Here is a 17,379-nt window from a genome sequence, read left to right as displayed (position 1 = left end):
GCCCAAGCAGCGAAGTGCTGCGCTCCCTGTAAACATAGAGGCTATGGTAAGCCTTATGGACAAAGTACTAACTCATCTAACAAGATAAGCTTCAGGTCAAATGCAGTAAGACTGCAACTTGAACTCTTTTGCTAAGTGCTAGAGTAGAATAATTACTGTTGAACAGATTATTTCCCTGTAAATCTGCTTTGAAAGTGCTACTGTAAAAGGAACATGATTTCTTCAAGTAAAAATCAGGGGACAAAAGTTGATTTAAAAAAGAACTTTAATGAAAGGCACTGTTGTCCAAAGTGCTACACCTTGCTTGCTTTCCTATGTGTCAAAGGCCTCCATCCCACCAGACAGCATTTCTGGGGTAATATTACTTCCCAAAGCCCTGACTCAATTTTTTCCTTAAAACAAAAAATCAGCCATCTCTGACTAATAACCAAGAATCATCTCAAGGGAAAAAAGAAAAAAAGAGAACAATGCCTACTACTATAAACTAGAAAAAGGAGGTTCCTAAAAGTTCCCATGTTTGTTAAAGGCCCGAGGAACTCACATGTTCTGTTGTCATGGTTGCAGACTATCTTTAATGTTACGTGAAAAGCTCCTCTCAACTAATCTCACCATAGGAACAACAATCAAATTCTTAAGTGTCTTCACTTATTGAATACTTTTAACATTGGAACCTTAGGATTTCTGGTTTTCTCAGAAGCTTGTGGCTTGTCTTTTAAGCAACAGCAGGCACTTGGCTCTTCAGTGCTTAAAAAAAGTTTTAAACAGCTTACCACTTTCTTACAGTAACTTTGGGGTTAAATTTTCCTGCTATGGATGGTTGTTGGCAAGACAATTAAAAACCATTTTTCACAAATGTTTACCAAAAATTCATCTTTAGGGAGAAGTCATCCAGAAAAAGCAAAACTCTGCTTTAAGTAAATAAAGTGTTGTTTATGTGCATTAAACCAAACAATCCATTTGGTTTTAAAAACTAATCACAATACAGTTGAGCAATGAATGGGTGGTTCTGGTGAGGTATTATTTTGACATTTTAGTTTCTGAAGGCGTTTCCCCAGTATCCAGGGTCTTCAACAACCGGAAAAGACCTGCAGCTTCTCGTATCCTACTGAATTCAATACAGAAGGCTTGCACTTCTATAAACAAGTCCTGTACATTAATAATTTTGTTACGGATCAAGGACTGGAGAAAGACACACACAAGACGCACCAAACGATTCTGGGAGAGAAAAAAACAAATTTAGCATGCCTGTTTTACTAATAAGTATTAATAAAATTTATCAAAATTCCTGTTACTCACCTGCATATATTTATCCTTAATTTGTTCACAAGTAGAGATGCAATTTGATATATAAAGGTGAATGAATTCAGGAGGTAGATCAACAGCTGTAGTTAGCCTATTTTATAAAATTATAATTATATATATTTTTAATTGTCATCTAGTGAAAACTTATGATCTAATTCCCTAGTTTTTCATCATCTTTGACAAACCTGAGCCACAGCCACTTATCCTAACTGCTTTTAAGTGTACACTTACCATTGCACACTACAATTATTCAGCATTATGTCCCAGAGTGTTTGTGGTTGAATCACAAATCTTACAAGCTTTAATCCTCAGCAGTTATTGTGACCCACTTTATACTTGGGAAAGCCTTATTACACAAAGTGCTAGGAAGAGCAAGTTCAGACTAGATAGGAATTCAGCATAACATATAGCCAGCCAAAGGCTAGAATAAGGGATTTAGAAGAAAAAAAGTTCTTAAAAGGGGGAGTTAAACTGACGCCTAAGTAGATAGGCCTTCCTAAAAACAGTGTAAGTAGCAAAAAAAAACTTTGAACCAGCACAAGAATTCTGAAGGGAAGACCTGGCTGCAGTGTAGTAAGAAACATGTCACAGAGACCCAAAGCCCAGGTATAGATTCTTGAAGGTCGAGACCAATCAGTAAAAGCAAAGTGCTCAGCTCAGCCTCTGGAACCAGTCAGGTGAGACAAGCTTTGTCACTGAAAGCCTTACTAAGCTGGTCACCGATGTCTTGCACTTGTAATCCTAGCTACTCAGGAGGCTGAGATCTAAGAATTGAGCTTCAACGCTAGCCAAGCAGGAAAGTCCGTCAGACTCTTATCTCCAACTAGTCACTTGCAAACCAGAAGTGGCACTGTGGCTCAAGCAGTAGAGCACTTGCATTGAGCTTAAGAGCGCAGGGACAGCGCCCAAGCCCAAAGTTCAAACCCCACAACCAACCAAAAAAAATTGTGTGAAGGGGAAAAAAAAAATCCTGTGAAGGAGAAACAGTGAATCCTGCTAGAAAAGACTGCAAAGAGACACTTCCCCTGGTCACAAGGGGTGGCCAGCCACGAGGGGGGGGGGGGGGGCAATAAACTGTTCTGTGAATAGTAAAAAAAAAAAAAAAAAGACTGCAAAGAGAGGCAGAAATCACAATGTTATACAGGACACAAGCTGAAAATCAATTTGGAAGCCTTCTGTTTCCTTAGAGAATTTCACATACTGAGGGCTGCCAGGCAAGCTTTTGGCCATCAGGTGATTAACCTGACACTCGGTTCAATTTCAACTAAGCTTTTTTTAATCTTCAACTTAAAAAACAAATGTTACTTGTCACTCAAAGTGGATTTCCTTGCACATTAGATCCATTTAATTTGTCACACAAACTAGGCCAATATGTGAAAAGCAGCTCAGAATGAGAAGCCTGAATGAAGACTACTTTAGGCAAGTGTGGGCCTAAGGCACCCTCTATATAGATAATAAAATAGCCCCCAAGCTAACCTCTCAAGCCAATTTAACTTGCAATTTAAGAGGAAAAGGGTAATATAAAATATGAAAAGAGAAGAACACATCAAGCAGACCATGCATGGGCTGGGAAGGTGGCTCAGTGGTAGAGCGCTTGCCTTGCATGCCTGAGGCCCTGGGTTCGATTCCTCAGCACCACATAAGCAAAAAGAAAAAAGCCGGAAGTGGTGCTGTGGCTCAAGTGGTAGAGTGCTAGCCTTGAGCTGAAAAGCTGAGGGACAGTGCCCAGGCCCAGAGTTCAGGCCCCACAACCGACCCCAAAAAAAAAAGAAGACCATGCATTGTTTCCCTAATGGTCAGCAATGGCAGGGTAAGACTCCTGGCAGTCAAGGAGGAGATGGGAGAGGAGTATAGGGACTCTGTGACTGCATGCCTAGAAGCTTCTACACTTTCCAAGCCACAGCTGTTAGGTAAAGGAGCTAGAGTTTTATATAGGGAAGTAAATTTCATCCACTTTCATTTGTGCTCCAACTAACTGTAAAAACTGTACTGCAGGTTTTTACCAGTGGATGCTAAATTCACATATAGTGAACACTTAAGACTCAGAGGCTAACCATATCAGAAGAAAAATATGCTACATCTTTTTCCCCTAGCTAATTTAATCAAGATCTGTATATCCTTACATATTAGAGGAACATGAGAACTTACCGGTTTACAACTTCCATTGAATGTAAAGACATATCCATGTTGACCAGGACAGAGAAATACTCAGTGATCTGGCTTGACTGCATTAATTTCAGCAACATTTCTATAGCAACTAGAGGATTGTTTTCCACTAGGTCTGGAAGTTTGGCTGGAGTGAGACCAATGTGATAAACAAGCTTGGGGTCTTTTTCCAACTCACCAAGAAGCTAAAGAAAGCAAAAATTTTAAAGAGGTTCTTGAGTTTCATTGGAAAATTTTTTCTTATTGTCCAAATGTATTTTATACAAAGCTATAAAAATTACCATCACTGAGTCAATTTCTTGAATTTCTTCCCTTAAAGCTATGAGGATATCAAAATAAAAAAATTGAAAACAATTTGTGAATCAACTATTCTTCCTCCTAGATGAGAAACTTGATTAGATACAGTATATCTGTCTAACAGCATCTTTAAGTCTTTTGTAATTTTTTTTTTCTGCTGTTACATCCAAAAATAATTACCAGCTAGTTCTCCCCAAAAGCACAAACCAAGCTGGATGATGTGATGGTACATACCTATAATCCAAACATTCTCAAGGTACCTAGGCTACATAGTAAGTTTTAGAACAGCCTGAGCTATATATAGTGATACCTTGTCTTAAATAAAAAGGTACAAAAACACAGAGAATTAGAAACAGTAGGGGAAAAAAAAAAACAACAACTGCTGAGCCCTGTCTGATGCAGGTAGAGAACAGCAGAAAAGTAAGTGCTGTGAGCCTCTGCTATTCTCAATTCAAAATACACTGCATTTGGCAATTCCAGTTAGTCAAGTGCTATTTGGCTTCAAAAACATTTTTCTTGGCCAAATAGCACTTTTTTTTTTCCTTCCTTTTTTTTTTTTTTTTTTTGCAGGTCATGGGGCTTGACCTCTGCTTGAGCACTCTACTATAGCTTTTTGCTGACAGCTAACCTTTATCACTTTAAGCCATAGTTCCACTTCTACTTTTCTGGTGGTTAACTGGAGATATGAGTCTCATAGACTTTCCTGCCTAAGCTGGCTTTGAACCATGATCCTCAGATTTCAGCCTCCTGAGTAGCTAGGATTACAGGCTTGAGACACCAACAGCTAGCTCACACTTTTAAACTTTCTATATTCTTTGTATTTTCCAGACTGCACTGCATTTCAGGATGCTCTAATAAGCAACATGAACTACAAACAGCTGTAGGCTGACTTGACTTAGATGATAAACTGGTTGGACAATCTTCCTTACAGTTCTAACTTGAGACTGCAAACTAAGTAAAATTCACCAACCAGAAACTGCCATAAATGCCGCTACCTTGTCCACCAATGGTAGCTACCTGGTCTAACCCACAGGTAGCCAGAATTTTTTTTTTCTTTTCCGTCATGAGGCTTGAACTGGGGGCCTGGGCCCTGTCCCTAAGCTCTTTTGCTCAAGGCAATGTTCTACCACTTTGATGAGCCACAACACCACTTCTGGTATTCTGGTGGCTAATTGGTGATAGCTTCATGGACTTTTCTTGTCTAGGCTGGCTTTGAACTGTGATCCTGAGATCTCAGCCTTCTGAGTAGGTACAGGTGTGAGCCTAGCCAGAAATACTCCCTCCCACTCCCATAGTAGGGCCTTGAACTATAGGCCTGGCTCTGTCCCTGAGCTCTTTGGCTCAAGGCAAGCGCTCTACCACTTGAGCTACTGCGCCAGTTTTCTGATGGTTAATTGGAGATAAGAGTCTCATGGACATTCCTGCCCAGGCTGGCTTTGAACCTTGATCCTCAGATCTCAGCCTCCTGAGGAGCTAGGATTACAAGCATGAGCCACTGGTGCCCAGCCCCTGAAATACTTTTAATGTTAAGTTCACCTCCAACCTGGACTTCCTTTTTCTCCTCTACAAAACTGTTAGTTGGGCACTGGTGGGTCATACCTTGAGCAGAAAGACCTCAGAGATACTGCCCAAGCCAAGTTCAAGCCCCACAGCTGACAAAAATAAAAATTCTACCTACTCTCAGAAGAGTTACTGTCCAGCTAAAATGCAACAATGTCTACAAAGTACCTAGAGAGGGAACACAATGACCAAAAATAAGACCCTTCCTATCTCACGTCTCCAGAAATAAAACTATCACAAACAAGTCAGGAAATTTTTAGTGGTCAGACTTCTTCCCCTATCAGAACCAAATTAACAGAAGTTGAAAGATAACAAAGCTTTTGGATACCAAAAAATCAGGATGATCCCCAAAAGGGAGCTTGTAAGCTGTCACACAGAAGGGGGAGCTCCTTGGCTACAAGGGTTATCATAGCAACCAAGCAGTTCTTCAAGGATACTATGACCTGTATCACAATCAACAATTCTTATCTGTTTTTGCAGGGGGAAAGGGATTTAATCTCAGAAACATTTTAATTTTGATATTTCTTCAAAAATTATTTATATGATTAAGAAGCAAAAAAAAAAAAAAATTCAGAATGAAAGCCCTGTCAGGCAAAATGAAGTCCTGAAAACTGTTTTGAGTAGACCTCACTGACCCATCTTACCCACCCAGACCCACTGTCTAAGGGTTAGGGGTTACTAGATGACATGACCAAATGTATTTGCCTACCCTAGGGAAGCATAAAAGCTTCAGATAGAACCACCATTTTGAGTTTGAATTCTTACTTCCTATGTGGGAAGCATGAAGTATTTCTCTTCTTAATTTCTCCTTTTTAACTTTATCATACTAAAATAATTCTTTGCCAAATTAAAAGAACTCAGAATTCCTAGTTTTTTTTAAAGAAAATTAAATTCATGATGGATTGAAGGTTAAAAAAAAATGTTTTTAATGCATACATACCTGTGTCTGCTGGGGAGATGATAAAGGGCTTTTAAAAGCTTTGGCCATGATTCTCTTGATCTCCACACCAGTGCTATTCTTAACACACATGGATTTATCCCACTGAATCACATGGTCAGGCTCTGTGGGATTTAGCCAAGCCAGTTCATCCTCACAAATGTGGAGAGGGGGTGGTGGACGGATAAACTCTGGCCGGAAATGGCCTAAATGGGAATAGAGATAAATGACTGCTTCTATCATAGCTAACATCTGTACTTACCTGCATTTCACTTAATACCTCCTTTAGTGAGGATGTTATAAAATCCATATTTGAAAATCAGAAGGAAGAATGATACAGAAAGTCAAGGTTTCACTCAGAATATAAACAAGAACGTATACATACATGGGCAAAAACTAATGAAACAGTATATGACAAAACCTGTTAGTTTTTTAGAGAAGAGAAGAAAAACATGGCCATGACCTGCCAACTTTTAATCCAAGCAGACCCTCATGAGCAAAAAAGACATTCTATTCTTAGTCACCACTAAGATTCTGTCTTAGAGACCACCATGAATGTTAGTTTTTTTAGAGAAGAGAAGAAAAACATGGCCATGAGTCATCTGCCAACTTTTAATCCAAGCAGACCCTCATGAGCAATAGGAAATTCTATTCTTAGTCACCACTAAGATTCTGTCTTAGAGACCACCATGATTTGTGCTAGGTTTACTTTTCCATCTTCTAATTTTAAAGTAACAAATTATGTGGAAATGAAATGACAGAAGAGGGACTGGAAAGGCGGCTCAGTGGTAGAGTGTTTGCCTTGCAAGCATGAGGCCCTGGGTTTGATTCCTCAGCACCACATAAGCAGAAAAAAGCCAGAAGTAGGGCTGAGGGCTCAAGTGGTAGAGTGCTAGCCTTCAGCTGAAGAGCTGAGGGACAGCGCCCAGGCCCAGAGTTCAGGCCCCACGACTGACAAAAAAAAAAAAAAGAAAGAAATGACAGAAGAAAAATATGTACTTCTTTCTTGTCTGTATTAGAGTTTCAACTCAGGTCCCCACATTTGCTCTGCCTGCTTGCTCTACTTCTTGAGTCACACCTCCAGCCTGCCCTTTTCTGGTTATTTTGGAGATGGAATTTTGTAAACTTTTCTGTCCAGGGTGGCCTCAAACCATGATCTTTGGGATCCAGTCTCCTGAATAGCCAGGATTTCAGGTGTGAGCCAACAGCACCTGGTTGACATGTACTTTTACTTTTCCATATGCATTTGGAGGCTTTCATAAATCCCCAAATTCACAAATACCAGATCCACTCTCAGAAAGCAAAAATATGACAAGAAAGTAAAGTGAATCAACTATTTTGTTTTGTTTTGTTTTTGGGTCCGTTCGTGGGGCCTGAACTCTGAGCTTGGGCGCTGTCCCTCAGCTCTTCAGCTCAAGGCTAGCGCTCTACCACTTGAGCCACAAGGCCACTTCCAGCTTTTTTTTTTCTTTTTGCTTATGTGGTGCTGAGGAATTGAACCCAGGGCCTCATGCATGCAAGGCAAGCGCTCTACCACTAAGCCACCTTCCCAACCCTGAATCAACTATTTCATAAAAAGGTTTTGGGTTTTTTTTTTCCTATGGGTTTATGTGTATGTGTGTTACTGAGGAATTGAACCAGAGCCTCATATATGCATGCAAGCACTCTATCATTGGGCTACATCCCCAGCCCAATGCTGATCATAAATTATAAACTTAGATAAACTCACTCTGGCAAGGACTTCTGTTGCACCATTGTTACACTTCAGTTTGGTTTTCAAAAAGGGCATAAAATGGTTTATTCCTATCAGAACTCATCCCTGCTAAGTTTGAGATGACACTCTAGTATATTGAAAATGTCATTTCCTAGGTAAGAACCACCACTAACATCTCCATGTCCTTCACTGGCATCCCAGAATGAGCATCTGAATCTCTTCTTTGACTACTTATGAAAACAACTGTTCAGCACTTCATGAGAACTACTGTTATGTGATGACAATGATGGTGGGTGGTCAGAGATATTTATTGTAAGTATGCTCTCCACATGTCTTCCTGGTGGTCCATGCAACTCAAAGTTATAACTGAACAAATACTAAACAGAAGCCAATTAGGTGCTTTGAACCTTTTGGCACACTTACAACTAGCTGAAACTTCAAATCCTTAAGCCAGAGAGCTGCTGTGAATCAAATAGTTTAAGAAGTTGCAGGGTAAATTTCAAAGTCATGGGAACACAATAATCTGGACAACAGGTCTTATCCCTATGTAGGGAGCCTTTATCATTCAAACCACATGGAAACCTGTAAAACCAAACAGTGCAACTACATTATTGAAAACTCAATGTTTCTGACGAAGTAAATTAAGAGTTGTAGATTCAGTAAGACTTTAAAGTAGAGAAGGTAATAACAGTGTTAAAATAGCCTATAGTAATCCTTATTGAGTCATAAACTATAATAGACTTTAGTAAAATTATAGGAGAAATTTTTAGCTTCAGGTATATGTATGATAAACATGTTATAAAGAATTTGGTGAGTGATTTTTTTTTTTCAAGGAAGAAACTAATTTTTACTGAGCATCTCCACTAAATAATCGACACTATAAGAAGTTTCACATTGGGCGGGGAAGGTGGCTTGGTGATAAAGTGCTTGCCTTGCATGCAGGAAGCCCTGGGTTTGATTCCTCAGCACCACATAAGCAGAAAAAGCCAGAAGTGGCACTGTGGCTCAAGTGGTAAAGTGCTAGCCTTGAGCTGAAGAGCTCAGGGACAGCACCCAGGCCCAGAGTTCAGGCCCCACGACCGACCAAAAAAAAAAAATTTCACATTAAGCAGGGTGCTGGTGGCTCACGCCTGTAATCCTAGCTTCTCAGGAGGCTGAGATCTGAGGATCACAGTTCAAAGCCAACCTGGGCAGGAAAATCCATGTGATTCTTATCTCCAATAAACCACCAGAAAACAGGAAATGGCATTGTGGCTCAAGTGGTAGAGCGCTAGCCTTGAGCTATAGAGCTCAGGGATAGCACCCAGGCCTAGAGTTCAGGCCCCACGACTGACAAAAAAAAAATTCACATTAAATTCAAGCTTAAGTAACAATAAAAACAACAATCTCAAAAACTTGAAAAGTTCCAGGGAATACTGATACAAAGAAAATCAAATTAACTTATATATACCTACTTTCAATAGGTGGTTTTGGTCCACTGACTAAAGATTCTGTAATCCGAGAGGCAACCGAGCTGTCAAACCCAGAATTAGAAGAATCTGGGTCTGGGTCACTGAGAATGCTAGGAAAGCTGGCTTTACTCTGGGTTGGCAATTCAGACTGGCGTTCTGAAAGAGGTTAAAATAAGAGGCATTTTTAAATTGAGGACACCATGAAGAGAGTGAAGGGACAAGCTACTAATTAGGAAAAGCTTTCTATCTGCAACACACTAAAAGAAAAAGTGGCAGGTTATCTGTGTGCACACAAAATACATATATTTTAACTCCTACAAATCGATAAAAATGAGAACACAAATGAGCCAGGTGTTGATGGCTCACCTCTGGCTCACTCCTGTAATCCTAGCTACTCAGGGGGCTGAGATCTGAGGACTGTGGTTCAAAGCCAACCTGGGCAGGAAACTTCATGAGACTCTTATCTCCAATAAACCACTCAGAAAACTGGAAGTGGTGTTGTGGCTCAAGTGGTAGAGCGCTTGGTCACCTTGAGCTAAAGAGCTAAGGGATAAGCGCTCAGGCCCAGTAAGCCCCACAACAATAAGACAAAAACAAAACAAAACAACAACAACAAAAAACAAAGTGGAACTGTGCTGTGCCTCAAAGTGGTAGAGCACTAGCCTTGAGCAAAAGAGCTCAGGGATAGCGCCTAGGCCCTGAATTCAAGCCCCAAAACTGATTAAAAATAGGCTGGGAATGTGGCTTAGTAGTAGAATGCTTGCCTAGCATGCATGAAGCCCTGGGTTTGATTCCTCAGTACCATATATATTGAAAAAGCCGGAAGTGGCACTGTGGCTCAAGTGGTAGAGTGCTAGTCTTGAACAAAAGTTCAGAGACAGTGTCTAGGCCCTGAGTTCAAGCCCCAGGAGCAGCAAAAAAAAAAAAAAAGGAGGGAGGGGGCTAGACATGTGGTGCTCAAATCTGTAATCCTAGCTACTTGGGAAGTAAAGGTTGGGGGAGTACAGTTTAAGGCCATCTTGAGTATACAAGTTTGCCCTCAATGGCACACACCTGTTAGCGGAAAACATGGCTGTGACCCGTGCCATACACCTGTTAGCTCAGTGACACTGGGAAGCACAAGTAGAAAGATTGCAGCCTAGCAAGGGCATAAAGCATGACCCTATCTCAAGAATAACCAATGCAAAAAGGGGCTGGAGGAATGGCTCAAGTGGTACAGTGTCTGTATACCAAGCTCAAGGTATACATACGTATACACTAAAGTAAATTCCTGATTTGGTATTTCAAAGCCAGGTGGTAGTGGCTCCTGCCATAGAAAAATCAAGAGTCTGAAATCTGAGGATTGCAGATGAAAGCCAGCCCACACAAAAATATCCATGAGACTGTGGTTTAAAGTCAGCCTGGGCAGAAAAGTTAATGAGAATCTTTTTTTTTTTTTTTTTTTGCGGTCATGGGCCTGAACTCTGGGCCTGGGTACTGTCCCTCAGCTCTTCAGCTCAAGGCTAGCACTCTACCACTTGAGCCACAGTGCCACTTCTGGCTTTTTTTGCTTATGTGGTGCTGAGGAATCGAACCCAGGGACTGATGCATGCAAGACAAACATCCTACCACTGAGCCACCTTCCAGGCCCTCCATGAGACTATTATCTCCAATAAACTACTCTGAAAAAAGCCAGAGTGGCCCCGTGGTTCAAATGGTAGAGTACTAGCCTTGAGCAAGAAGCTCAGGGCCATTACCCAGGCCCTGAGTTCAGGCTCCATGACCAACAAAATCAGAAGTGGCCCTGTGGCTCACTGAATGCTAGTCTTGACTGAAAAAGCACAGGGACAGCACCCAGGCCCCAGAACCAGGAAAAAAAAAAAATTCCAATAAAAAGTTCAAAAAAATTCAAAAAAGAAACGATGAAAGATCTGGGTTTTTTGTTTGTTTTTAGTCAGTCATGGGTCTTGAACTCTGAGCATGGGCTCTGTCCCTGAGCTCTTCAACTCAAGGCTAGAACTCTATTACTTGAACCACACTGCCACTTCTGGTTTTCTGGTGGTTAATTGGAGATAAAGAGTTTCACAAATGTTCCTGCCAGGGATGGCTTTGAACCAGAATCCTCAGATCTCAGCCTCCTGAGTGGCTAGAATTACAGATAGGTGTGAGCCAGCACCTGGCCCAAAAGATCTGTTTTGAAAGTACTTATATTAGGTCTTCAAAAAGAAGCTTAGCCCAAACATGGTGAATGTATAAAATTGATCTTTTACTTGAAGTAAATCTATGTTCAATACCTTAAAAAAATCAATAGAAGACCATCAATCCAATGGGAAATAGCCAGAAACATATGAAAAGATGTATTACATTCCATGTGATGTTCAACCTGGTTCGGTTAATAGGGAAAATACTGGCCAAATAAAAAGAAGTAAAAAGAAAGCTAAATAACATACTGTTGGCCAAGATGTAGGGAAAAAAAATTAAACTAGCAAATTGTGAAATACACTAGTAAATAGTATTTGTCAGAAAATAGTTAAATTTCTAGAATGAACATTGTGATTGTTAACAGGGTAAATATCTCCCCCTTATCATAAGTTTAACTTGTCTGCTATGTTTTCTAAAGTTAGAGAAACACAAATATAACTTTGGTCCAAAGACCCTACAATAAAGCATCTTGTTTCAGGCCTCAGCGGCAAGCTCCAGAGAAGCAAGGAGCAAGGTGTGCTTACTTTGGGGGCAGGAAGAGGAAACTGTTGTGAAAAAGAAGGGGTTGGACATCTTCAATCTGGGTGGAGGAGAGGAAGAGCAAACTTTGCCACTCAGCCACTTTCCCACTCTAATTCAAGACACTGTTCTTTCTAAACTTGTCACCAGTGGCTCATGCCTATAATCCTAGCTACTTCAGGAGGCTGAGATGTGAGGATAGTAGTTCAAAGTTTCTTTTTTGTTGTTGTTGGTGGTGGTCATGGGGCCTGAACTCTGGGCCTGGGTGCTGTTCCTCCACTCTTCAGCTCAAGGCTAGCACTCTACCACTTGAGCCACAGCAGCAGCACTTCCGGTTTTTTCTGCTTACATGGTGCTAAGGAATAGAACCCAGAGCCTCATGTATGCAAGGCAAGCACTCTACCACCAAGCCTCCTTCCCAGCACCAAGTCTGTGAAATTCTTAACTCCAATTTAACCAACAAAAGCCAGAAGTGGAGGTATGGCTAGAGTGCTAGCCTTGGAACAGCACTTAAGCCCTGAGTTCAAGCCCCAGTATTCAGCTCAAAAAAAGATTTCCTGGGCTGACTGAAGTCATCAAAAATTAAAAGGCAGGACAAATTTGACTCTCACTTGATTAAATATAAGGTTAAAACCCTCAAATATACACCTCTAAAGGAAAGGCGAGTGAGATTGCCTATGACTTTGGTCTCTAGAGTACAACCACCTTTCATTTAGCAAAACAATTTTAATCTGTTATTAGCCTTAATCTGCATGGTAACTTACTTTTTGTATAGTTTCTACCTCAGAAATCTTAAAAGATTTTTTACTGTTAATGTAATAGTTGAAAAGTGAGATTTAGAGTGTTCCAAAGGAAAACAGTGCATGGACCAGGCTAGCTCAGGGGGAAGAGCCTGCTCAAGAGGTACAGGCCCTACCTTCCATCTGAGCACCACAATAAATAAAATGAAACAAAACCCTAATACAAAGCTACAGCATCCACAACAGTTTAAGTACTGTCCTAAACACAATTTAGAGAGTAGACAGCAGGACAGAATAGAGTGCCCAGAAATAACACTCACATATATGGACAACTGGCCTTCAAAATGGATAGCACAACAACACCTGAGATGGACATTTTTATTTCTGAAAAAAAGTGGGATTGAAGAATCTTACTCAACTTGAACACTATTTTGGGTAGTAATGACACTCTAACAATACCATTAACCAACATGAACATTTAAAACAAACACACACCTTTATCTGGCATTGTTTAAAACTGAAAAGGCAAACAAAATGACAAAAATGGACTTCCATTTAGAAAGTACTGAAATTACTTGTTTAAGTAAGAAATACTACCTAACCACAACAATGAATCTATCATAAGAGACAAGAACCTTACCAGCCAAGGCCAGCTGAAGCCCACTAATATCCACAGACTGGCTCATGTTTCCAACATCCATCAATGCAATCTGGCGAGGCGTCTTTTTGAAGAGTTCCCTTGGAGGTGCCAGCATGAGCTGGGAAAGAAAAAACTTTTCTGGTGGAGTTATAGGAGGTAAAAATCCTGTGAAGAAAAACAGAAAGTGTCTCCAACAGTTGCTTTAAAATTTTAACTTGAATGTAATTAAAAAAAAAAAAAAAGCTGTAGCCGGACACCAGTTGCTCACACCTGTAACCCTAGCTACTCAGGAGACTAAGATCTGATGATCAAGGCTCAAAGCCAGCCCGGGCAGGAAAGACTGTGAGACTTATCTCTGATGAACCACAATTAACTGGAAGTGGCACTGTGGCTCAAGTGGTAGAGCACTAGCCTTGAACTGAAGAGCTCAGGGACAACGCCCAGCCTGAGTTCAAGCCCCACGACTAACCAAAAAACAAAACAAAAAACATCTGCTGCTTGCCACTTTAATCAACATACTTTTTTTTTTTTTTGTCGGTCGTGGGGCTTGAACTCTGGGCCTAGGCGTTGTCCCTCAGCTCTTCAGCTCAAGGCGAGCGCTTTACCACTTGAGCTACCGCGCCACTTCCTAATCAACATACTTTTACAAACTAAATCATAATGGAGCCCAGGCATCGATGGCCCACAATCCTAACTACTCAATAGGCTGAGGACTGGAGGATCACAATTTCAAGCTAGCCTGGGCAGAAAAGTCTGAGATACTATCTCTGAAATTAACCAGCAAAAAGCCAAGCTGGGGTTGTGGGTAAAGTGGGAAAATGCCAGCCTACCAAAAATAAGGCCCCAGTTCAAACTCTGGCACTAAATATTCAACTAATCTAATACATACATGTGTATATTCTGCAATTAAATGTCATTTGAAATGTAGTGTTCTTGTGGCACTCTCAATGAAAGAGATAAAAAAAATGGTAGCATTTAGAAATGCTTTTTTGTCTGAAACTGAGATGCATTGAAGCTAAAAGCAAAAAGACAGAAGGGCTGGGAATGTGATTTAGTAGTGGAATGCTTGCCTAGCATACATGAAGCCCTGGGTTCAATTCCTTAGTACCATATACACAGAAAAAGCCAGAAGTGGCACTGTGGCTCAAGTGGTAGAGTGCTAAGAGGCTTAGGGAGAGTGCTCAGGCCCTGAATTCAAACCTCAGGACTGACCAAAAAAAAAAAAAAAAATCCATGGGTTCCTTCCCTGACAACTACTTCCTTGCCTCCTCCTCCCTACAATCTTGTTCACAGTTCAGCACATTGAGGAGGTACATACAGGTTTATAGTACTACATTTGAGAATGTTATTATATCATTGTCTAACCAGACCTACAGAATTCACTGGGCCTCTGACCTAAAATCCCACATTGTCCCCCACTCCTAAGGCACTTTTGGGTAGCCTTATGTATATTACACTCACTTTCAGGGAAGCAACAAACTGTACCAAAAGCCAGTTAAGTACACTGTCATTGGAGCAATGTTCCACTGGTACACATTCCATATAAATGTTCCCACAGGCCAAATTCCAGACCACCTTCTACCCTGGCCCCTACCATTAGTTTTCACTTTCTTTTGGTTTCTGTGTACAAACCCGAGTTGGAACTCAGTGCCTCAGGCATTCTACCACTTGAGCCATACACCCAGTCCTATTAACTTTAATTTTCAAATAAGTTTTTTTTTTTTTTCTTGTCAGTTGTGGGGCATGAACTCAGGGCCTGAGCAGTATCCCTGAGCTTTTTCACTCAAGGCTAGTACTCTACCACTTTCAGCCACAGCTCCACTTCCAATTTTCTGGTGGTTAACTGGAGACAAGTATCTCAAGACATTTCTACCCCAGCTGGCTTTGAACCGTGATCTCCTCAGATCTCAGCCTCTGAGTAGCTAGGATTACAGACGTGAACCACCAGCACTTGACTAAGTTCTCTCTTTTATGCAAAGAAGGCCCAGACTGCAGTCCTCCTATTACCACTTTGTGCTTAAGCTGGGATGAAAGAAAGGTGCGACCCTACACCACACTGTGGTGGTTAAGATAGCATCCTGCTCCAGGAAATGGAAACAAGAGATTCTTTTTTCTTTTTTGCTGTTTTTCTTTTTTTTTTTTGGGGGGGGGGAGGTCTGGTCGTGGGGCCTGACCTCTGGGCCTGGGCGCTGTCCCTTAGCTCTTCAGCTCAAGGCTAGCACTCTACCACTTGAGCCACAGCGCCACTTCCGGCTTTTTTCTTATGTGGTGCTGAGGAATCGAACCCAGGGCCTCGAACATGCAAGGCAAGTGCTCTACCACTGAGCCACCTTCCCAGCCCTCTTTTTTGCTGTTTTTCTTTTCTTTTTGTTCATTTATATATGTCTTTGGGAGTGTAAGAGGGAGCGCAGAAATGGAAGGACAAAGGGTGAACAAATGCAGCAATGGTGCTCACTGGACACTATGTTGAACATGAACTTTACAACTTGTGAGTGGGGAACAGGAGGGAAAAACTAGGAAAGGGGGGGGGGGGGGAATGGGTGACATTGTCGAAAAAGAAATGTACTCTTTACCTGACTTTCCTAACTATAACCTCTCTGTACATCACCTTTACAATAACAATAAAAAAAATTAAAGAGAGGGTGTTGCCCAAAGGAAGATACTCTTAGGAGTGGAACCCAAGGCCTCTGTGCCTCTCAGCATCTAAGATTTATCGAAATGAATCAAGGAAAAGGGGGGCTGGAGGGAGGGGAGGAAGAGGGTCTTTTACCCCCCCCCCCGCCCCCGGCCTGGCCTAGAAGTGCTATTACCCGGTTCTCAGCCACCCGAACAGGTGGAATCACAGGTGTGAGCCACCAATGCCTAGCATCTCGTTACTGTTGTTGTTTTTAACACTGGACTTCTATTGGCTCCTCAGAGACTTAAAAAACGGGGTCGGGGCCGCGTGTGTCATCCGTTCTGCACCTCGTGGGCATCCTGGAGACCACTCTCAACACGCCGAGCCCTCCAGCGAGCTGTCCGATCCGACGGCCTACGGGACGGGACGACTCTCGGCACCGCAGGTACTCGCTTCCCCACTGCAGTCTGGGCGCTGGGAGGGGAGGGCCTCGCCGGCGAGAGCCTGGGGCTTCCCTCGCGCGGGGCGGGGCGGGGCGGGGCGGGGAGGGAGGCTGCTCAGGCGGGGCGCGTCCCCGCCCCGGCCGCGCGGGGTGGGCTACCTGAGAGCGGCGGGCGGTCGGGCTCCTGGCCGCCGCGGGCGGGCGGAGCGGGGTTGAGCAGGTGCGCGAAGCTGGCGGCGAAGGGGTTGGCGGCGAGCGGCTCGGTGCGGTACATCTCCCAGAGCAGGTAGAGCGCGGTGAGGCGCTGCGCCGCGCTGGGCAGCAGGTCGGGCTGCTGCAGCAGCATCACCAGCACCGAGCCCAGGCGGAAGTGGTCGGCCTTGCTGAAGTAGTGGTGGAAGGCGGTGGACAGGCCCTCGAACGTGCTGCCGCCGCCCGCCTCCTCCGAGATGATGCTCAGCAGGCTCGACAGCTCCTTCGGGCTCAGGCTCATCCTGCCCGCGGGGCCTCCGCCGCCCGAGCCCCCCGGGCCGTTGCGGAACGCCGCTGTCGCTTCCCGGGACCCCTTCTGCTCCGCGCTGAGGAGAAGCCGGCCTGACGTGGCGCTGGCCCCGCCACCGGGCATCCACTTGGCCTGCCGGCCCTGCTTCCCGGCCCGAGCGGCCCTGGCGCCCGCTCGCTCCGTCGCCCCGGCCGTAAAGCGCGCTGTAATTGCGACAGCGTCGCAAACAAAACACGCCGCGGAAGGCCGAGGGTAGCGCAGGAAGAGGGGACGGCGCCCCTGGTTGGAGCCAGGCCGAGCCCGGGAATCCT

At 43.0% G+C, this 17,379-nt stretch overlaps 1 protein-coding gene across 1 annotated transcript; it reads right to left on the bottom strand.

The window, feature by feature from the left end:
• Positions 1–247: 247 nt before the first annotated feature.
• On the bottom strand, positions 248–17,314 carry Cnot11 (CCR4-NOT transcription complex subunit 11). Its single transcript, XM_042695482.1, has 7 exons — positions 16,726–17,314; positions 13,508–13,672; positions 9,431–9,583; positions 6,266–6,468; positions 3,451–3,653; positions 1,297–1,393; positions 248–1,215 (listed from the first exon to the last, which is right to left on the bottom strand). The coding sequence occupies exons 1-7, from the start codon at positions 17,189–17,191 to the stop codon at positions 1,018–1,020; spliced, it is 1,485 nt and encodes a 494-aa protein (XP_042551416.1). The 5' UTR covers positions 17,192–17,314; the 3' UTR covers positions 248–1,017.
• Positions 17,315–17,379: the final 65 nt, after the last annotated feature.

This window comes from Dipodomys spectabilis, unplaced genomic scaffold (genome assembly GCF_019054845.1).
Source record: "Dipodomys spectabilis isolate Male_0828 unplaced genomic scaffold, ASM1905484v1 ptg000187l, whole genome shotgun sequence".
In the NCBI taxonomy this organism is placed as follows: Eukaryota; Metazoa; Chordata; class Mammalia; order Rodentia; family Heteromyidae; genus Dipodomys; species Dipodomys spectabilis.
Note: the sequence above shows the minus strand (reverse complement) of the source record. Positions and strands in the feature narration are given on the sequence as shown.